Source organism: Cygnus olor, chromosome 6 (assembly GCF_009769625.2).
Source record: "Cygnus olor isolate bCygOlo1 chromosome 6, bCygOlo1.pri.v2, whole genome shotgun sequence".
NCBI classification, from domain to species: domain Eukaryota; kingdom Metazoa; phylum Chordata; class Aves; order Anseriformes; family Anatidae; genus Cygnus; species Cygnus olor.
This window is the reverse complement of record NC_049174.1, coordinates 21,563,672-21,587,528: the sequence shown is the minus strand read 5'-3', so window position 1 is coordinate 21,587,528 and position 23,857 is coordinate 21,563,672. Positions and strand designations below refer to the sequence as shown.

General features: G+C 38.4%; 1 protein-coding gene across 6 annotated transcripts in view; it reads right to left on the bottom strand.

The window, feature by feature from the left end:
• Window positions 1–13,820: 13,820 nt before the first annotated feature.
• The window catches only part of COBLL1 (cordon-bleu WH2 repeat protein like 1), an 81,131-nt gene continuing 71,094 nt past the window's right edge, over window positions 13,821–23,857 (bottom strand). For all 6 annotated transcript variants that reach the window (XM_040561288.1, XM_040561289.1, XM_040561285.1 and 3 more), the window contains 4 exons: window positions 22,489–22,574; window positions 20,103–21,727; window positions 18,361–18,543; window positions 13,821–15,357 (listed from right to left, as the gene is read on the bottom strand). In XM_040561288.1, the coding sequence (XP_040417222.1) occupies window positions 15,271–15,357; window positions 18,361–18,543; window positions 20,103–21,727; window positions 22,489–22,574 (1,981 nt within the window). In that variant the 3' untranslated portion in view covers window positions 13,821–15,270. The remainder of the gene's footprint in view (window positions 15,358–18,360; window positions 18,544–20,102; window positions 21,728–22,488; window positions 22,575–23,857) is intronic.

Genomic DNA, 23,857 nt, shown 5'->3' with positions numbered 1-23,857 from the left:
TAGGACTATGTCTCCAAACCTTGTTCTCTTTCTCCTAATCCTTCTTGTTGAGACAGCAAGGCTAGACAACTTAATACTAAAAACTCCCGTAAGCCAAGACCTCTGAAGCTTACTGTACCTTGAAGAGCTAGTTGAGGGAGAATGTTAAAGACAGAAAGGCTCTTGATAAGACCTTACTGGCCTGGCCTGCCAGTGAGAGGGAATAACTTGAGAGAATAGAGCTCAGATCCTTTCTGGAGTAGTGGGAGACGCTATCTTCTCTGCCAAAAATCAGTCACCTTCAGATCACCATTTAACAGAGCTGATTGAGTAAAACAGGCCACCTTTCTCTGTGAATGAATCCATACAGACCTGCCTTGGACCATCTCCAAAGCCAGCTCATGCGTAGACCTTCTGCAATGGTGTTCTGAGACATATTTGCTATAAGCACCTGACAGGAAAAAGTGAAAGCCAAACAGAGGTTTACTGTACCTAGGGAGAGTTGAAGTATGAGTATTTTATTTACAGTTTCACCTGACAAAGTAGATTTACTTGTTTTTCTGTTGTCAAATACCTGCTTATCCCTAGTCTTAATGTGGAACCAGTGTGGAAAGATGGAGTCTCACATAGTATCCTCTGGTAAGTAAGTCTCTGCCCTGTCTCACTGCAAAATCTGTTGAGGCAACAGTTACTGTGAAAGACACTTCACAAGCTCTTGGTCCACCTTGTTGTGCTCTACATGTGCTACAAGTGAGTCATGGATGTGCTAGAAGGGCCTCCCCTATATACAAGAGGTGGTATGGCACCGTGGTGAGGCATGCATACACAACTCTTCTGAGTCTGCTGCACAGATGTGGACAAGGCATTCTGACCTGGAAGGCCTTCAGAACTGCTTGGCAGCAGTCATATCGAGCAGTTGAGGTATTGCCACTGTTTCCAGAGTTCAGGGAATTAATGCTTTTCCAGTGTCCGTCTGCTGCATAACTAAGGGAACAGAAATAATTTAACAGGTACTGTAACTTGTTTTCATATTAGGATTCAATTTTTCAGAGAGCAATAGTGAGAATATATCAAATTGTTGACCCTTTGCAGGCAGGCTTCAACATAAATTAATTGTTGTGTAAAAAACTGAATTTAATGTTTACGATGCAATTTGTCACCGGAATGGAGGCTCAATTAGAGTCTCAATGATTTACTAAAGACATTTTAAACATAATGTCCAAACAATGCTACATAAATTAAACATGATGTAATTGAGTGCAACACTAAGTGGCTCATCACTGTTGATTCATGTGGAAATCACGGAAATTTTACTGATCATTATGCATTCATTCAGTATTAATGTAGATACCATATGTGCTTCCATAGGGATTCTCCTGTTACTCAGCATTCATTAAGAAGGCATCAAAAGACTCATTTAAAATACCACCACAAAGGTAGTTCATTTAAAGAGAGTTAAAGAAACATATTTCACTTTAACATTGAAATACAAAGTAAGTTAATAATGAATCAGCAAAAATATTTCAGGAAAAAAAAAAAAAAAAACTGTTTAATTGCAAACCAGACTAGAAAGAATATTTGAACAAAAGTCATTCTCCCTGTTCCAGATTTCTGGACAGCTGGCTGTATTTCTAGGCAAAAGTGCTTGTGCAACTACATGGTCTTCACTCACCTGATGCTTTACTGAAACCTTCAGTAAAGTGATTCGCTACAGTGAGAATATTATTTTAGAAAAGGGAAGAGGGAGTACAAATTACGGCCAGATTGCCTTCCACATTCATTTGGTGGTGGATGGGAGTGAAGGGGGATGAGAAAACCACAGCAATGTTAGTAACATGCCCACAGCTCCCTCTTTTTTACTTTTTTTTTTTTTTTTTTTTTACATACTAGGTGTGATGTACATCTGCTAGCAAAATATTTTTTTTTCAGGAATGAACTCTAACATATCTCAAGTACCACATTGATCTGGCTAGTTCTCCTTCCACTCAGAGTCGTACAGAGGTATAGAGGCCCTGAGCACATATTCCCTGTCCTTGTCCTCCTATTGCAGCTGGTGACCTTGGAATGAGCTCTTCAGAGAGCTTGGTGGTGAGGCTGTGGTAAGGGCTGCTCCTTCCTGGGGAGCTGCTTTTAAGCTGAGGCTCTAGCATTTTGTCTCCACTTGAGCAACGCACAGTTCTTGCTGCATCACAGCTGTGCCTTTGCCTGGTCCTGGGAATCCAGACCTAGAACCACAGATTTTTCTCCCTCACGATGGACCTGTCTGGTAATCTGGACTCAGCTGAACCTGGCTGCAGTCTCCAGGCCTGCCCTGCTCCCTCCCTTAGAGATAGTGGGACAGGATCCTAATCAAAAATAGTATTGTGGTAGTGGATTTCAAAAAGTGAATAATTGCTCTTAGCGCATGAAATAAAGACAATAGAAATTCCTATCAGAAAAATGGATTGAAATTTCATATATAAAGGTGGTACACTTTAGGTGCTAAAGAAATATCATTATTGTAAATTGAAACTAATGAACAACTATTACCACAAGCTGAGCTATGAATACATTATATCCTCAAGTTTTTAAACTTCTTGTTCACTGGATAGTTGAAAAGATCATCTGTGAATCAGATGACTGCATCTGTGATTAAATACAATTTATCAAGGTCCTGTTCAGCTGGATATGTAGAACCATGACACACAATCATCTCATAAACTGCTGATCTTGTATAGAAGATAGTTGTATACCGCAGGTGATTCACTACAGAAAATAGCCTTCTTTCATTATATGCCACGGAAAACTACAGCTGTTAGTCCACATCGAAGAAAGAAAAGCCTCATATAAAAGCTGTGCTGCATGCCCATTCCAAAGCAGAAACATGGACATGCCAAAACTCTCGAGAAATCACACTGGTGATTTCCTTAGGAGAAGGTATGGGAAAGGCTGCAAGCAAAAGGAGGCAAATTTGAAAAATAAATGCAATGAGAAAATACCATCTGCCCACAACGTTGAGAGAAACAAACATAGAGCATGCTCAGACCTGTGTTTTGACCAAACATCAATTACATCTTAGATAAAGTGACAAAAGTGTGTAAGTCACAAAAGCCTGTGGTACAATCACCTATAGTACATAAGGACATGAATGGACAGACAGTATAAACTGTGATTGGTGAATTAGTGTCTCCATCAATAAATGAATCACAGAATAAAATTAAGCTAGCAAGTAGAAGTTTACAAAAACAATGACAAAAGAAGGTTCTTCAAGTAGCGTGTGATTAAACCAAGAAAATCCCTGTCACGTAGTACTGTCACTGATCAGAGTTTACAGGAATCGAAAGTACAAGTAGCCAATTCTTGAAAAAGAAAACTATTTAGGACTATGAAGTAAATAGAAACCTCTTCACTTAGGCATTCTCAGAGTTAAGAATTGTTGAAGGTTGATCATACCTTGGGTAAGTATTACTTTGTATGTGCCATAAACTTGTATTTTTCCCCCTAAATTTCAGTTTTTGATCATTGTTAAAAAACAAGAAACAGACTAAATGAGCCTTGAGTTTGACCCAGTACTATAATAATAATAATTCTTCCATTATGCTTAGAAGTTGGAACAGATTATTGCTTGAAGATACCATGATTAATCACTTGCCTAGGTATAGCAACTGTTTTGTGTTGAAACATGGTTATGTCATCCTAATCATACTTTTTTTTTTTAATTAAACCAACTCCATTCCTTTAGTCTTCCTTGACATGTTTTCTAAAGGTCTTATAACTCATCTTATTCTCTTACTCACCCAAACTGCCTTCCACCTTTAGGTTATTAATCTAAAATACCTGCTTCTTTTTAAAAAAATTTCATCTTTTGAGATAATGTTGTTCCAGCTACATTCCAGCTTGATTTCTGCTGTTAGTTTCCCCACTGATCATTAGGCAACTTATATTTCCCTTCATCACCAAATCCTGGTTTTGAATGAATCAGCTTAACTGATCCTTGACTGCCTCCTACCAAAACTTCCTACTATTCAAGAATTAACCTTAGCAGTACTGCAGCTTTTAATAAGGGTTAACAGAACACTACCTCTTGAAAGAGGGGCATCTAACTATGCAGCTGCCCAGGTGCCCATTTTTCTCCCAGTCTTCTACAGTTTAAAAAGAAAGTCATCTGCAATCTACTTCTTCAGCCTTTGCTTCACCTCTTTGTGTCACTTACGTACTACAGTTTAGAAGTGCAGCAGCTTGGCTCACTGTAGGGACTTGCTTTGTACATACACTTGCTGCAGGTGTGCCCTGAAGTGATCCACCTTTGTGTGCCTAAATAAGCTTCAGTTTCCAGAAAGGAAGTGTATAATTGGCTTGCAGCTTTTGAAGAAATAGAATAGCTTCTGCTGATGGGATCAATCATGTTTAATCAAGGTGACCAACTGCATCTCTCTCCATCTGCTTTCTCCTGGTTCCCTGTTTAGTTCAAGTGTTTCACTTAGAAAATTGCAATCAGCATTAAAGATGATGATTTTCACTCTACGTTAAAGCAGAGATACATAAATCCTTAGGCAACTGTGAAATAAATTTGATTGTCCTTGCTTTACCACTTCAGACTAACTGTAAGCCATCATGGCTTAGTTCTTGTTCTGGATCACACCTTAAAAAGAAGAGGAAACATGCAGACAGACACACACATGTAGCTGGAGAGAAATGATTAAATTACATCCAACAGTAGTTTATTCATTATTTTTGCAAGTAGAAATATATTAACCATTGATAAGTATAGAATCATAAGTATAGAATCATAGAAAAATTAAGGTTGGAAAAGACCTTCAAGATCATCTGGTCCAACCATCCCCCTACCACCAGTGTCACCCACTAAACTATGTCCCTAAGCACCATGTCCAACCTTTCCTTGAACACCCCCAGGGATGGTGACTCCACCACCTCCCTGGGCAACCCATCCCAATGCCTGACTGCTCTTTCTGAGAAGAAATGTTTCCTAATTGTTTTAATTCTTGAAGAGTAGTGCTCTTTGTTCAATTCTTTGTTTTAATTGTTGAAGAGTAGGGGCATGACGTTTCCATTTTTCCACTCACCAGTGACATCGCCTGAATGCCAGGACTTTTCAACTATGATGGAGAGAGGCTTGGCAACTCCATCAGCCAGTTCCCTCAGGATCCTGGGATGCATGTCATCAGGCCCCATAGATTTGTACCTGTTTAGATTCATCAGCTGGTGTTGAACCTGCTCTTCACTTACAGTGGGTGGGACTTAGATCCCCCAGCCTCCACCTATGGGTTCAGGGAAATGAAAGACATGGGAAGCTCGTCTACCAGTGCAGACGAAGGCAAAGAAGTTGCTGAGTACCTCCGCCTTCTCCATGGCTGTCGTTACCAATTACTCAGCTATAGAAACTCACTCCTAATATGAGAAATTAGCCACCTATAATCGCTTACACACTCCTTTTTTCACCCCTCAGTCTATTTTAAATGTTAAAGGTGCATGGTGGTCCTCAGGGACTCCTCCTGTCACCCCAGCGCAGTAGCCCGAAGGGAGCTGAGTCCTCTCTTGTGCTCTTCCTCGAGGCTCTGTGCAGAAGGGCTGCCACCTCTCGCCCAAGGGCTGGGGGATGGGAAAGAAGCACTCGCACAACCCCTGAGAATCGGCAAGAGTTCTTTATTGCTGGGTGTTTGGTGGCCCCAAGCTAATGCTTGGGATGGAGCCTGAGCAATGACAAGTAGGGAGCTCACCGGGCCCTGCTGCGAAGCTCTTGGTGTTCTCTGATGGCACAGAGCAAAGACCTGCCGGGGTAGTCCCAGGTCTGATGTGGCTGAGGTGGATCCACTTCCATGGGTTCCTCTGCCTCTTCTTGTGGACCCACCTCCATGGGCTCCACAGTGTTAGGCAGGAGGACAAGCCAGTCCTTGCCCGGGACTGCCCACATGGGATGCCTTCCATCAGGTATGTTTTCAGGCCAGGGTGCCGAACCAGGGGGTCGCCCAGTTCCACATTTAGGCCCCATGCCGCTGTCCAGTTCATTTCCAGGCATGGATTGAACGCTGCCAACTGTTTTATGGCCATGGCTGGGTCCCACGCTGCGTTCTGGCCGATAGGCACACCTCTGCTCCCCACGGCTCTCTGCCTCACGCTCCCACCTTTGCTCCACACCACCTCTGCACCACTGGTTAGGCCCAGGCCCCCTGTTGCTGTATGTTTGAGGGGCCGGCCTGTTCCCCACATCCCTGCGGTGCTAATGATAATCGCTGATACGTGTCTGTGGGCCGGACACCAGATGTCCCCCGGGCACTGGTATCTTTTGGAAGTGCTTTCCCTCTGCCCACGACATCTTCCTCTCATTAGCTGCCATCCTTCTCAGTGCTTCCTCAGACTGCTTCGCTGTCCTCACACCGAGGAGGGCTGCCACTCACCTTGCTCCTTTCTCTAGCCTTCTTCCTGCCGCGTACGCTGGCTCTCAGAGGACCGAGTAGCTGAGCAAGTGGCAGGCCAGCTACAGGGGTCCTGTTTTATAGGGTCTGGGGCAAAGGCGGGGCAGTGGTGGCCACTGTGACCTCAGCAAGGCCCTGTGATGGAGTGGCCCATGCGAGACCAAAGGCGGCTGTGTTGGGAGAGGCCTAGAAGATGCCCTCATGTGGAGGAAGGAGGAGGGTTGGGGGGGCTGAGGGCCCCCTTTTCTGGGACTGGCTCCCCCAGGCCATTTGGCTTGCCAGAGAGAAAGGCTGCCCCATGCAATCCCGCCTCAACCCATTTTTCTCCAGATCTCCAAGGGTTAGAATCTCTCATTAACAAAAGAAAACACTACTGATAAAGCCAAAACAGACCAATTCAAAAGGCTAAAGCAGTCAAAACTGAAGTACCCATCGTGACTGTTCATACCTTGCAAAAGTTTTTACTGCACATTTGGTAAAATTCTACAACACGCACATGGTGTGGGGGGAATAGAAATTACATCCAGAGTCTGAGTCTGGAAATTTGTGCCTGAACAGGGAAAAGCAAGGGATGTGTTTAATCAACAGGCTCCAGCACTCTCTTCTCATAAAAAAGACAGCACTTAAACTTTACAACTCCTTAGAAATAGCAAGTGAGGAATAAAGATAGGACATCAGCATTCTCCAAGAGGGAGAAGAAACATGAAGTTAGAAGTAAACATTTCCTTTACACACACATGCACTGTGTATTGTAGAGTACAATGTGAGTGCACATCTAGTGATTTCCCTACCTGCATTCCCAGTTGGATTACTGGTGTCTTATCTGGTGCCCTGCATTACGCCCTTTTATAAACCATATGCTTGATTCACCGGGGTGGGGGGTAGGAGCTTCAGCTGTGAGTAAGGTCCTCTGGTGGGGAGTCATAGAATCATAGAATATCCCGAGTTGGAAGGGACCCATAAGGATCATCAAGTCCAACTCCTGGCACCGCACAGGTCTGCCCAAAGTTTTAGACCATGTGGCTAAGTGCACAGTCCAATCGCTTCTTAAATTCAGACAGGCTTGGTACAGTGACTACTTCACTGGAGAGCCTGTTCCAGTGTGCGACCACCCTCTCGGTGAAGAACCTCTTCCTGACGTCCAGCCTAAACTTCCCCTGACTCAGCTTAACACCATTCCCGTGGGTCCTATCACTGGTGATTACGGAGAATAGGTCACCTGCCCCTCCACTCCCCCTCGCGAGGAAGTTGTAGACTGCGATGAGGTCCCCCCTCAGCCTCCTCTTCTCCAGGCTGAACAGGCCCAGTGACCTCAGCCGCTCCTCATGTGTCTTCCCCTCTAGGCCCTTCACCATCTTCGTCACCCTCCTCTGGACACTCCAACAGTTTAATGTCCTTTTTGTACTGTGGTGCCCAGAACTGCACACAGTACTCGAGGTGAGGCCGCACCAGTGCAGAGTAGAGCAGGACAATCACTTCCCTCGACCAACTAGCATGCCGTGCTTGATGCATCCCAGGATACGGTTGGCCCTCCTGGCTGCCAGGGCACACTGCTGGCTCATATTCAGTTTGCTGTCAACCACAACTCCCAGATCCCTCTCTGCGGGGCTGCTCTCCAGTAGCTAGAGAGAAATGATTAAACTGCGTCCAACAGTAGTTTATTCATTATTTTTGCAAGTAGAAATATATTAACCATTGGTAAGTATGCTAATGGTTAATGCACACTGACACTAGTACACGAAGTACACTAGCACTTGGCAAATAGCCGCTGCTAGACAGATTTATTCTTCAACAATTTCTACAACTGCAGCTTCTGTGAGCATAGTTCTCCCCCTGCCCTGAGATGATCGTACATATAAACTCTTTACCCCTGTGGATGTTCAGGATCACATATGCAGGCCCACTACTTAACACTGCCATTCTTTTAGTTATTTTGTCACTTGTGAAAATTTATTTCTACATGCTGTACTTTATTGTGTTCTTGTTGCTCTGGCTATGATGATACCAAATATTACAGGCTAATCAAGGTCAGTCCTGCTTAGTATTAACTCGGAGAAAAGACTTCAAACAAGCATCTTTACACTGTGTGGTACAAGAGAGGCCACTGCATTATTTGTAGCTGGCATTTTGCTTTTTGACTTTATGCGTTAGAGACTGGTAAACATTACAAGAAAATCTTGATTCATTAAAATATGCTTTAAAAAAAAAAAGAAAGAAACCGGACAAAAAAGGAGGACTAACAGCTCTGTTCGGTTGCTAGATGTGAGAAGTTAGTTCCAAGGAGGTGAAAGCTTCAGCTCTCCAGCCATATTATATTTTAATTATATTCTCTACAGCCAACTTTCCTTTGATATTTGCAAAAGACTAATTATATACCACTTTAGCAATACAGTCTACACCTGAGTGATATCTACAAAACAACTGTCCATAAGCACATTTCAGTTTCAGTATTTCAAGCCAGTAGAATCCTTATCCAAACAAAAGTTTATCAACCGGTGGACTTCTTTAGTCTTTTTAGTTAAACCTCACCATTTATAATGCATCCCTCTGTTCTCTGTTTTCTCATTTGGGCTTCTGTTTCCATGCACTTCACAAATAACAATATTTTCTGATGTGTACATTGATGTAGAGAGTACATCCTTTTTATCCGTTATTACCTGTAAGAGTTTAGGTACCTGAACACTACATGAAAGTAAGATACCCCTGTGAACATCCAACCCTATGCAGTGATAATAATATAACCTCATACTGTAATCTCTGCATCAAGCCTATGATTTGTGATCCTTCACACTTAATGTTCAAACAACAATTGAACATTTGTTCAACATTTAAGATCAAAATGGAATTCAGAATTAAAAATAAAAATCCACAGAGACTTAAGAACTGTAAAAAAGCTGCGCACCAGTGCTTTGACATTATCTGAACATGGCAACAGTAGAAGCAGAACCCCTACACTGACAATTGCTCTATTTTTAAAGTTTACCTTGAAACTTCTTGTCTTTGAAGACTAACAGAATATTTAATGAGCATTTCTTGACACACTACAAATTTTCATCTTCACAATAAACTGAGTTTTAAGAGACTTCTAGATTTACAGTTCACATAACCTTATGCAACTACATACCACAGCTGCATAAAAATGCAGATAAACCATAAGGTTAAATCAGTGAGCATTTGATAGCTATATAAAGGCTTTTGAACATTTCAGCTGGTGATCTTTTTTTTTTTGATTAAATAACTAAGAGCATATAATATTTAAGTCATACACACACATGGTGGTTAGGTATGTTATGAAGTAACATGCCAATCCAAGAAATTAAAATAAAGATTAGTGCTTTGAATTTTAAATATTTCAGTTTATTCTCTTCAAAGGAAGAGAAAAAGGGAATGGTTCCCTCAGCAAGTTGTGCTTCTGGATGAGTTCAAAATAATCTTAAAGCTTCCCCCCTCTCACCAAAGTCTCCTCCACCCCTTGATGCACACCTTTTACTGAGATACAGTTGAGTCACTATTACTAGCAAATGTAAGAAGAGACAGTTTTGTTAAGACAAATTTAGAGTGCATTCTTCAGAAATGCCTAACTTTTCACCCTTACTCAAATAAGTTTATATCAGTCTTTTCATTTCTTTTATCAGTTGCATTGAGAAATATTCAAATGACTAAGGAGGAACCTAAGAATTAGCTTCCTACCATAGCCCCAAACTCCTGTTTTAAGCATTGTTTGGGAATGTCCATGCACTAACGGAAACCACCAAACAGATAATTTGTTTAAATAGAAGACAGTGGTTCTTCACATGCAGCAGCTGATATCAAAGACCTACTAAACACACATTCATTATGCAATCAAGCTAGGAGCTAGTTACTGTCACTGGCATATGTGTATAATCACACTGGCCATAGTCCTATGCTATTACCACAGGACCATCCTCAGAATTGAAATTCACAAAAGGAATTAGCAACTTATGTCCAAATCCAACTCTGATAACAAGAAAGGATGGCTCTTTTCAGCATTGGAGTTGTATGTATTTGTGGTAGAGATAGCATGGCTTATTTCCAGGCCTTACATTATAAATGCACAGTTGGTCTGAAATAATTACCAACAGATGCAGTTAAAATTTCCTGATAGTTTTGGTCTCTTTTTCAGATCAAGTTTCTTCTCTCACCCTATAGTAAGATTTTCTTTCATTATTATAATATTACCAGATGTGGAGCAATGGCTGTCCTGCACAGGATTATATTCATCACTGTGGTGGTTACACAAATAGGGATTGCAACTTACCAGGCTTTCAGTTAGTCTTTTTGTTTCTGGCTTGTACCCAGACATTCAGAAGTGGTACAATATTTGTAGAACCATAAAGCCAAAACAGAAAACAAGATATGAAAGGGGACAGGGATAAGCAGCACTTCCTGTCATAAAGAGCTGAAGAAGCATGCAAAACTCATTCAAAATCTTCCACTCACAAAAAAGTAAAAACACTCCTTAACTGGGATCCTTAACATCATTAACACTAGATGTACTGTTATGTAAATGAGATTCAATACAGCTAAAGAGAGAAAAGTATACAGCTCTCCCAAATCTGCTCCTTGAAGACATATACACACCTACAAAAATGTTAATGTGGTATGTGCTTATGTAAATGAGCAGAAATGGCTGACAAAAATAATGCAACAACTTTATGTACAGTACATTGTGGTAGATTCTTGACGCAGTTTGTGTTAGTTACCATGTCACAAGAATGACAAAACAAAATTAAGTATTTTTAGAAAAAGTTATATTCCATTACTTGCAAGTTTCATGTACTTTTAGCAAGGATGCTTTCCCTACCACGAAACTACTTAAAACTGAGAAAATAAAAGGAAAAACAATCCACCTTACCTGCAATTTGCAATTGACCACAACATAATCCACATAAAATGCATCCTTTTCAATTAAAAGCTGTGAAGCACTTCCATTGATATTGTTACAGCTTTGCTTTGCCATCAAAGCAGATTTCCTAAGAGGCCCATTTATAACAAGTGATGTTCCAGGGTTAGCTCTCCAGTCTGCATCAAAGTTGAACAGAATGTTGTGGCTTCAGAACCTCAGACCATTCACAGCACCCAGAAACAGTTACCATGTGCTGTGAAGGTGGCAGCTCCGATCCAAACACACAATTTTGACTTCAGCCTCACATTCCATTAACACTGACATAGACAATTAACTTAAGACACATTTTCCCTCCGGCAAAAGGCTGTATTTGCTTGGCTACCAACGCATCAATTGAGTCATTTAAAGCTACTCTTCAGCCTAGTTGTAGTTGTTTAACACCTGACAGATGCACTCTGACCAAGCAACGCATTCAAGGATATACACCCTACCACTCAAAAGCTTCCTTAATTTCTATTTAGCAGAATTCCTTCAACCTTCTTCACAATTGTTTATTAAAATATGATTTTAAGCAGCTCCAACTGGAAATATTGGTTTGGCTGATATGAGTGTCTGTACAAACTTAACATTAAAAGCATTCAATGCTCTCATGTTGTATTCCCATTCTTTGCATAGTACAGGTGATCCCATGCCTCATGGTCTATATCCACATCACTTCAATGACTGATGGTCCTCCTTCCTCTCATATATCTTCATGTTGTGTGCTACAATATGGTAGGGCACAAACCACAAATAGCCGGCAAAAATTAAGGCACTGATTACTAAATATACTTCCTAAAATGGTGACACCCAGTGGTTTAGCATCTTTCAGCTGCAAGTATGAGAGCTCTTGCCTGGGTCGCAAAAACCTCCAGTCACAACTGACGATTTCCAAATATCTGGTGATGAATTAAGCTCTCCCAGCACAACTGCTTCCCTTTTCCAGGTATATCTGTATTCTTAATTTTATTCTTCTGCAGAATAAATAAAAATACCTTCTTTAATAACTACAGAGTTCTGTAGTTATTCAATCAGAACACAATCTTTTATAGAGAATACAATCTTTTGTGTCTTTGAGAAAGATCCTTTACTTACAAAGCCTTGGAGTCAGAATTAGAGCAAGATCCCACCATGCTACACCACTATCTGCTGCTTCATGATGGTAAGTCATAGCACACTTTCAGTGGGGTCTGTTATTTTGTTTACACAATTGCACTGACATTTCTGTTGCTGCAGAGCCTTGAGTTTTCTTCCCCAAACATTTTGCCTGCCATTCAAAAGCAGCAGGAGGATTTTAAGTAGTATGACATAAATAGTTGCCTTCTGTTGGAAGGCATCTCTAGTACAGGTTCCCCAGACTAAATATGCTTGGATCAAAACAAAAAAACACCAAGGTATTTTCCATGCAAGTAAGGCATCCACAACAAAAATCTACTGCTGCCTAACTTGGACTTGGCAGTTGCTAGAAAATCCTTATTGCTTCAGCAGATGTTTTCTTGTTTGAATATTTAATAAACACAAGTTTGTCAGCAAGAGTTTTTCTGGTAGAATTTAATACAAGAATATTACAGAAGAAATGAGTCTCCAGATATATAATGGCAAGATTTTAAAATGTTTTACATATATGTTGGAAGAAAGAGGAAAAAAGGTTTTGCTAAACAATACTGCCAACTAGTAACAGAAAATCTCATTGAACAATTTCACAGTACTGTTGTGTGTAGTCATTTAAGTTAATTATCAAGCAAGTTCAGTTGCACAGACAAGAAACCTTAAAATTCAAGAAAGTTGTTTTTAGTTTTAATCTCTAGTATATGAGATTATATTTGCCTTCAGGAGTTCACATCAAAGGCCAATATACTTTTAACACGAGACTAAGGGATATACAGCAGTACAGTGTTGTAGTCAAAACCAAAGAAAACAACAAAGAAAGGTTATTTGATCTTTTCCCAAACCAGAATAATTAGACTCCACACAATTGATTGAAATAATGAAATTATATAGTCTGCAGATGGAGATTAAATTACAGTTGTATGAAATAACTTTTAGTCACCTCCAGCAGAGAACACAAAAGTTTGAAAGCCAATGTAACCCTCTCACCCAAAGTATAAACAAGGAGACTCCTTTGCGGTGCAACCTCTGTGCCAGTTACAGATCAGCATGTTTTTGCTTGAAAAAACAAATTCAAATAGCACAACGAACACAGACACTTAGTAGATTCCTCAGAGTGAGTTACAATTTTCCAGGCTGTCGCTCAAGACATAATAAAATCTAGAAAGCAAGCCCCAGTTAGAAAAAAAAAAAAAAAAAAACCTACCTCTTCTATCTCACCATTTTCAAGTGAAGAATGAAGCATTCTTTTGCAATCAGACCCTGAAACACATCTTTTGAACTACCATGTGGGTTCCCTGTTCCACCTTATAATCAGCCCTTGACTAGGAGAAGGCAGTGGCAGCACACCTTGACAGGGGACTAAGTTATAAGAGAGAAAACACGAGAGAACAGCAGCGAACAAGTGCTCATCAGTTCTCTTTATGAATTTTATTTACTAAAACGTTCTTCGAAGGGTTTCAGCATTAAGTTAACAGTTTTATTAGCAACCAATAATTGAGCCTGTACTAGAAAAGTAATGAGACCTCTCTGAGATTATTGCACAAAAAACTGGCAGCAAACCATTAATAACCTTTTGAAATGCACATATAGATCAGTTTCAGAAAATGAGTTATACAATGACTTTAAAGTACAAAATAAATATATGGTTAAAGAATAGAAACTAAATATAATTGTTTTATTTAAATCAAATATAGCAAGAAAATATTTTAATATGGCAAATACCCCAGCACTTGCTGCATACATCCATAATCTAGCTATTTCATCATGAGTGTGATCACATTTCCGCCCTCTCCCCAAAATGTATCATCTTGACAAGAAATGCAAAATAGATAAAATATAACATGAAGCATTTTCTTTATATATATATTCCCATTTTGGTATTTAATGCTTAGTCTGTAAATAGAGGCTCTGAGACACAAGAATAGTTTGTAAGTGTATTATTGTGCTGTTCTAAGATTAAAATATTTTACACAAACAAGTCTAAAGCAGTTCATTCTTTAGTCATACTTCCAGTGATTTTTTTTTAAACTTCATTAATTATCAAAACTGGAATTTGCATTTTATCCGTAAGTGACTATATGCTGACGTCTATTTAAAAGTACATCTAGTTCACAAAAGGTTTTGTTCATCTGAGTGCTAGGTAAATACTATATACAGTTGCTCAAAGAGTAGATGAGAAACATCATGTAGTGTTACTGTTAAGAAAAAATTTAAGTAGTACAAAAATTTCCAGTAATTTGTCTTTTTTTTTTTTGTATACTACTAGGAAAAAATTGAAGGAGATTTAAGATTAAAATACTTATCCCAACTACATCAGCTCAAGGAACAAAAATTTTTTTTTTTAAGAGAAACAAAAGTATTGCATATAATTTTCTACTAATTACAAAATTAACTTAATGAACTAATATGGAGGCAGCATGTGGTAGATTTAAATTCTTACAATCTGTTAAAGTAATACACAATTCAAAATTATCTAAAATTCTTAGATTTCTTTAAATCTGTAAATTCAGCATACTGCTACATATTGTTCAGTCTTGAAGGCTGAAGTCAACAATTTTTGACACTCATTCCAACATAAGCAAAGCTCATCTGCACCTTCTCTTAAAAGTTTTTAGCAGCATAATCAGCTTTATAAAAAGAGAAAATTATTACCATAGTCAGCTTTATAAAGATAAAATTATTACCATAATTTACATATTCTAATAATCTTTTCCAAGGCATCAAAGGACCCAGTGTGAAATTCCTATACCAATTGACAAAAATATATTAACATATACTTGCATTTACACTTTCAAAAATTTATAGTTAGTATTAAGCTGGCCTATGAAGCAGTAGTAAAGTGCAAAATATTTGGTATAATAACTAGCGATTAGCTTTTGCTTCTGTGGAATACAAATTAGTAAGCTTGGCTCTTCCGTTGACCGCTATAGTGTTTGATGGAGGACCAACCTGGAGGCAGCGGGGAAAAAAAAGGGAAAAAGAATATTAACCTAAGTTTTTAAATACATTTGACTGTAGTATGTTTCATAGCATTATTTATAAAAAAAATATTGTTATTTCGGTTAGTGTTTTTCTTATCCCAATGACAGATCTCCTACATAATTTCTGAAAAAAGCACATATATGCTAAAGAAGTAGAATAAAATGTTTTTAAGTAATTGCATACATTTCTATCAAGAAATTCAGTGAATATCTATTCAAAACATATCAAATTTTTAGTCCATCTCCGGACTTAGCTGAAAAGGAATACATGAAAAAACTATCACTCAAAATGAACATTTTAAAATTAAATATTGAGTAGAACTGATTCCTAACAAAATCTGACATTCATTTATGCCATGCTCTTGTATCAGGAGCAAACTATAATTTTTAGGATAGATAGCAAAGACCTAATTTTCAGGGGAGCTACATAAACCAGTTACTCCAGTTGGAGTTAAAGAGAGCCATGGGAGCTGCATACCATAGCACATAGCTTACTAAACAAAATGAAAATATTCTTAAGAGAAAATGGTTAAAAAGAAACCTCATTTGACCCATTTTAGGTTAGTAATTACTGATGGCTCTATTCAACAGAAAAGGCCAGCAACACAAAAGGCCACAGATCTTGGCATTGCATACTGACAACTTATTAAGTAAAACAGGGAAAAAATAAAGTATTTGGCTATTGGTGCCAGCATTTTATTTTTTGAATGATTCCCTCAGAGACCTTAAGAAACAGAGTACAGTGAGAGGTAAATTGAGAAGCAGGCACCTGACAACCCCCTTTCACAACTCCAATGGATTGCGTTATTACCCCTTTTACTGAGAGCAGCACAATAGTGGAAGCTGAGGTGAATGCACACAAAAAGTCCTTTCAATACCGGAAATCACTTTTGGGTGCAAACTTACTGATGCAAAATGTTTCACATCTCTATTTGTCCTAGTACAGCCAAGTTCTCCATGTTAAACACAAAATGGGAATGTTGTTATTAAATTTGCCATAGGCCAAAAAAATTCTCTTTCTGCAGTCAGACACACCTGTACCACAGCACATGCACTCTGGTTAAGAGTGAAAAGAGCACTGTGTGTACAATTTTGTTTGGCAGAATTTCAGCAGATTCTTCATTGCATTTTAGGAGGAGTGTGGAGTGGATGTTGAAGCCTGTTTCAGGTTTCAACGTTGCAGAAATGCTTTTCCTCATGCTTATGGAATCTTCTAATCACTTTTTCTTTAAAAAAAAAAGTGATCACTTTCAAATCACTTTTCCTTAAAAAAGCCCCTCCTCACCCCCAGCCTCTACAGATACTATACTGAGGAAGAACATCTCCCGCCCACAGCAGAGTGAGCAAGGGAAAGGGTGAAAAAAAAGGATTTGAGTCATCATCTCTCTCTTCTTCACAGTACCATTCTTGTACCTTGACTGGTAAGACTATATGGGTCATCATCTTTATTAGAAAATGATAAATAACCGCATAGTAAGTTTTGTCTGTGGTTTGTCAAGTAGCTATAGACTTCTTGAATTCTGAAACGCACTTTATGAATTTTATTTTTTAAAAACACTTGCAAGCTACTGTGTCAGTAGCCAATACCTATAGGTATTTCCCACAGAATCATAAAACAAATTTCACACATTATGCAAAATATTCAGTATTATTCACAATTGTGCATTGGAAAAAACACCTTAGTAAAAATACATGCAAGCAAACAAGCAAGAAACAAAACAAGACAAACTCAGGTAGAATAGATCAAGTTAACATCAAAGTGACTCTGAACAATATGATATTTGCTTAATCTTAACCTGTTTTTAAAATGGCTTGAAGTTAGTGGCAAATAGAAGCAAGCAATACTACAGTGCCTTATGTACTGCTCTTACTGGCTGAAGGCAACAACTAGTTAAGCATGGTTATACCCTTTCTGGGAAAATGAATCTTCCTATCCAGAGTAGAAATAATAGGAGGCCTACAGGCCTCAGACAGGCTGTTGCAGTGCTAAACTGAAATAAAACCTCACATATTTGAAGCAGATTATTCTAATATTTGACCAGCAACTGAGAAATTTTGATCCCAGAGAGTAAAAAATTTCCATTAAAAACAAACAAAAAAGCACTCACAGCCACCCACCACACATCATTTGCTTTCATTCAAGTTTAAAGTGCAAAAAGGAAGAGGAAAAAAACCTCATGAGTTTCTTAACTTTCTGCAATGAGAAATTATTCTTCAGTACAGAATGCAAAATATTAATGCTACATCAAGAAAGCTTTTACATCAAGAAAGCTTTTTGTGAGACTATCATTAAATTGTCTGGTTACAAATTTAAAACAATAGATTTTTAAAGCCTGTGGTATTTTACCCAGTGAAAGAAGTACAGGTGCATTTTAAGAGACAGAAAAGAAAAATTAAGTAGCACTTTTTACCTGAGGGAGTGGGGGAAGACCGACCTACTAGGACTGTTAACAAAACATTGAGAAATATCTTACTAACAATACCAAACAGCAGCAGGAGGCTTGAAGAATTAAGGACCTAATAGAGTTTAGTACCTAGAAAAATCAAATCTTCACAACTTACATTTATCTGCTTGCAAAGGATTGCAGCTAATTCAGGTCTAGGATGAAGCTGCTTAGCATGCATCCGAAACCACACTACTTCAAAACATATAAACACAAATAATTTAATACATTCCTGAGGTTTTGAAAGAGACAGTAATTGACAACTTAAAGATATCTAACTAATTTCAGGAAGATTTCTGATTGCATTTGCACTTTTTGAAAGTATGGGCATATAAAGCTTTGTGTGTGCATGCACCAATTTATTCTGCAAAGCTGAACTCTCCTCCCCACCTCCCTTCCCACTGTTAAGAGACCTCCTCACAGCACTTCATGCCAAAGCTAACTGCTTTTAGTGTCAGACATTAATATGGTAATTTTGAAGGAAACACCATGAGTTCATTGTTATGGATGCAGTGATGAAAACTCACCCTTTTCAGTTTGGCAGCAGCTTCTCCAGAGCGGATTGCAGCCAGCAAGCTCTGGTGGATCTGTTCTGGGTCAGAGCGCTGGACTGTCATCGCAGTTTGCCTCGTAGTGACAGGAGGTGGGTGGTCAGCTGAAGCACCTGACTGTGCCTGACTCTTTTGCTCACTATTCACATTGCTGCTTCTCTGTAAAGAGAGGAAGCGAGAGGAAAAACATAACAAAGACCTTTAATAAGTCACAACTAAGTCAACTCGCAAGAGGCTGCATCTCAAACTGGGCCACCATTGCAGTGTTTGCTTTGTTCAAGATTTCAGAAAGCAGCCACGTTTCCACTTTAGCTTTTGGAAACTAATCTTCAATTTATCAGCAACAAAAAAGTTCTAAGCTTCATAAATTTATTTTGGCTTATTAAAATGGTGAAGAAATTCCTTCAAGATCAGAGAGTTTGAGACTCCACAAAGTGATAAGATATGGAAATAATATATTCCAAAAGGAAAAGAAGGAAACACACTACGATTTTATCATCTGAATTTCTATCTCAACTAAACTAGATGATACTTGAGCACTACAACTCGTTGAGATCTTTTTGTTTTGCTTTATTTTATTTCCCTGATGACTTGACAGGCTATTACTCCAAAATGTCAGCACCTCAAATTTAGGCACATTAGACAACACATTGTAACATATTTAAATATTCTTTAAGCATTGAAGTATCTAACAAAGATCACTTCCAAAGTATTTCCATATAAAACCATTCATCACTATCACATATGCTAGAATGACCATTTATTTTACTAATGGTTTCCTCTGAGAATCTAAATTTAATGTGTATAATCCTTATCCAGAAGCTATCCTGAGAAGTTCAAGAATGCATTTTGAACCAAAAGCATAGATGGTGGCAAGCACTGCTGTATTTTGAAACTACTGAGCAGAGATTAGCATCTAACTTCCATACCCGAAGAATGGTTATAAAAACAGGAAGGCTGGAATAGTATAGTCTCTTGCCTACTAAGCCCAGAATCCTATAATACTGCAGATTTGTACAGAACATGCAAGGCAGCCAGCAGTCTTTAGGCTCACGTACACATCTCAGGATTTGTGGATACATCAAGCTGCCGTTGTGCAGATGGAACTTATAGAAGACAGAAAGTACCTTTGCCAGAACAGCTTAAAACAGTTCTCTGAATGATGCCATATTTCCATCTATGCACTTGCAACATTAACAAAAATAAAAACAAAAATCAGCTAATGTATTAATCAGCAATATATTAAAGTTTCTTACTTAAGGTAAGTAGTTATGTCAGCAAAATTTTACACCCTTGGTTCAAGTATGTTTCTGACATGATCACTAGAAGCAAAACTCATGCTACCCAAAATTAAAGAAACCAACATGCAGAACCACAAGGAACACATCCTAAGTGCTCTGAACATAAAAACAGGTATACACAATATAAGTGATTCTGTTTAATTTACTGTTCTTCAAAGTACGAGGGGTGCTAATTACGGCAAGAAATAATTATTTTCACTATTCTGAATGAGACTGCTTTCACTTTAGCATTCCTTTTTCCTTATATTTCATTATGATGCTGTGCTACTCCTACGTACCACAAGATGTTTACACTGTATCAATACAGAACTTTCTGATAAGCAAGTAGTTCAGCGATTAGGCAGAATAAGTCTCTGCTCTGCTATAAATGACATTGCAGAAATTCACCAATCAATAAATATTAGAAATAAAGTTTACCTTATCCATTAGATTATTTTGTGACCCTCCAGTTATGCTGTGTAAGGAAGGGTTTTTCACTTGAGGCAGGGAGGTAGCTGAGGAGAATTCAGCTGCAGAAGTGGCAGATGAGAGTTCAACAGGAACTTCCTCTCTAGGTGCCTGGCTAGTGATTGTACGTGCCTTGTTGAATGACTGTGACCTTTTGACTGCTGATGAGACAGCAAGAGCAAAAGGGGATGGCCTCGAACTGGAGTATGGCTTTGGAACTGCAAAAGTTCTTAGGGTTCTTAGGTTCAACGATGCTGGCTGGCAGGGGGGAAAACTTGACGGTTTATTGCTTTTAACAGGAGAAGTGGAAGATTCAATTTTTTTCCCATCATCAACTTTTTCTTCATCTGCTGGAGGAGAGGAACTACTTGTTTTATGTAAAGAAAAAGAAGTTTCATCAGGTGATGAGATTCTTTTTTCAATCTCTGTATTTTTAACTTCATTTGGAATGGAATTAGGAGCACTAACAGTACTTCTGGCAATTGCCGATGTCACATAATGACTTGAAACTCTTCGTTGCATCTGAAGAAAAAAAGAATTAGGCTTTGCTGTAGGACTTAATGCATTTGACTTGTCCTGAGTCTCCGAAGAAGCATTTGTATTATCCACGTTGAGCATCAGTGGAATAGGCTGCTTGGAAGGCTCTGTTTCTGTTTGATTGCTCTCAGTAGCAATCTTGGCTCCAGATGTCACCCCATGTTCAGACATGCTGTTCACTCTGTGCAGCAGATCATTTGCTGCTGCAGGTTTATTTTGTGAACAAGCCTGTAAATGACCCACGCTTTTTGGAAAATTAGGAATTTCAGCTTGCATTGTGAATTCTTTGGGGTCTTCGTGCTTTGGAGAGTTGTCAGAAGTAGATACCTCTTGATCATTACAATCTGATGCAACTTCTGACTCCCAGCTCTTCATTATTTCTAAGGATTTTGGAGGCACTATTTTATAAGTAGTCATTCCAATTTTTGGTATGTAATCTCTTGTAATTTCATTAGCAGGTTTAGGTTTATGTTTCATGTCCTGTCTATAAAGAGGGTAACCTTTTATAGGAGAGCCATCTGGAGTTTTTGCAACTGTTTCTGGTGAAGCAACATTACTGCCATTTGTACAAATGTGAATTTCATCTTTTAAGGGAATTACTTTTTCAGGTGTAACATCTTGTCTCTGAAGATTTTGTTCAGTTACAATTTCTTTATCTGTTTGTATTCCTTGCATCACTCGAAGAAAGGGGCTGTTTGTACCTGTATTTTGTTGAGGGACCGGTCCTCTGAATGAGGATGATTCACAATCTTGAAGAACCATCGTTTCTTTTTGTGTAGTCCTTCCCAAATCGCTAACTGATGAACCTGTCTGAATTGCAACATCCTGAGTTTTTACTGTGTCCATGCTGGTTTGCTTTCTTTTCTGATCTTGCTTTTCTGGAATCAGTTGAGTATAATTGCTCTGACTTACAAAGATGTCATTTTTAGATGCCTGGCAGTTTGATAGTCTGTCAACTTCAAGCTTGCTATTTTCTCTAAAATCTACTGCTTTAATTTCTGCTGTCTGATGTTCTCTCCCATCTTCATTTGTTGGAAGGAGTTTTGTCTCACTGCAATCTTTAAGTTATAGAGATTCCGGAAATTAATACAAATGCCCACTTATGACGGCCCACATCCAATACATTTAACTACAAGTACTGGCTCATCACTAATATTAATATTTTCCTTAACACTTTTAAAAGCTGGTTAAAGATATAAGTATATTTGACTGATATTGCCAAACAATTGTATTCTTACTCAGGTATTCTTCCTTACTTAACATGTAACTAAGTAAGGAAGTTAACAGGCTTCTGTTCATACTGTCATGCATGACCTTTAAAAATCTATTCTAGACTCATTTTAAAAGTGCTAACAACTTCCAGTTGATTATACAGGTATCAGTGACCTGAGCTCTAAGTCTATTCAGTATTAAGTTAGATCCGATTTTTATTTAGTTCCATCTTTGTAGTTCTATGTTTTCGTCTGTTCTATGGTTTTAACATTAAAAATGTTACTTGTTAACTCTACCTCGCATATTTGTACAAGGGGACAATTGGAAAACACTAAAACCTCCTTCCCTCTCCTAACCAATACTCCACCCACACTGCCCTACAACAGTGCAGTTTTGACTACTGCTGGAGGAATAAAAAATAAAAAAAACCTGCAGCCAATTTTTGTAACCTCGTCTCAAAGAGGATACACCAGAGCTAGAGGAAATATAAAGAAAATAATCCGATGATAGCAATTCAAATATGATGGTATTATGATTGTTTTCAAAGGAATAGAAGAGTTTTCTTCAAACTTGTTTGAAGTATTAAAAATGAGTGGGAACTACTCACCATGATTTTTATTCTGATCCAAAATTTTAAGCTTCCTGTCTTTCTCAAATGCAGCTTGCTCACTGCTTATCTTAGTCTGTAGTTCTCTGCAAAGCACAATACATTAAATATGCTGGTATCATTCATTTCAGTAAACAGAAGAAAAGATGCAAGAGAACTGGCAATATTCTCCAAACACAGATGGACAAAATAGAATCACTCTGCCAAACATTGGAGTACTCAACAGAATCGTTTATTTATTTATTTTAAATGAGAGGAAATGCTGCTATGATATTTCACTGAAATGATATGCAGCTTCACTTTCTTCTGTGTAACACGATCAGATTTCCTTTCCCTTCTTCCTCTCCTTTTCTTTACTCATTCACTTTTAACAAGCCCCTTTCCAGTAACAACTCAAGTTTTAGTGAAGCCACTAAGGTAATGCTTTATCTTTCATTTAATGATGTTCTTAGCACGAAGTCTTATGACACCCCCAATATTTAGAATCTGTCTTTAATTTTGTTTCCAACATAATATGCAAGAAGTCGCATGAGATGCTGACTGCATATGAACTGTGCAGTATAAACTTTTCAAAATAGTAATGAAAAACTTTCTGTTCCTTGCAAGAAATGTCTTGAGAACAACAAATAAATATGCATAAAATATGTTACTTGCATACTAAACATTTTGCCAATGCATACAATGTCTGCCTCTGATCAGAGGGGACAAAAGAACTGCACAAATGCTGAAAAACACTCATCTCTTTTCAGGAAATATTAAGTATCTGACTTCAAAAGGCAAATGAAAAAGGCCAAAATAGTTTAAATTTCTCTTTTTAAATACTTCATTTTTTCTTTTAAAAATATTAGAACTTCAAACTTCTATATGTTTGATATACTTTTATTTTCTGTACTACTACGACTGGCATTATGAAGATTCAATTTCATTTGCCACATCAAATGCATTAGTTATCAGGAACCACTGCTGTGAGCTGAAACATCTGTTTTGAGTAATTTAAAATGATAAATTCCTCAATAAGCATCCATCCTCATGTTGCCTGCACAGTCCAAAACATGCTGTAAGTGTCCAATAACCACTAAACAGAAGCATACACACTCAAAATTTTTGTTGGAAGAACATTAAAGCTCAGTCCTGCCCCCCTCTGTACTCTTGCTTATCTCCATTCCCTTGAACACAGCTGAGGGACTGAATGACAAGTACTGGCAACAGGCTGAACTGTTTAAAAACAAACGAAAAAGAAAGTCGCCAAATGTCAGAGTATTACAGGAATCAGACCTTTTGACTGGAATACTATACATACCCCAGGTTTGATTAAAAAACATCTTCAAAGTCACTAGATCTTATGTTAAATTTGAATTACCAGATTTCC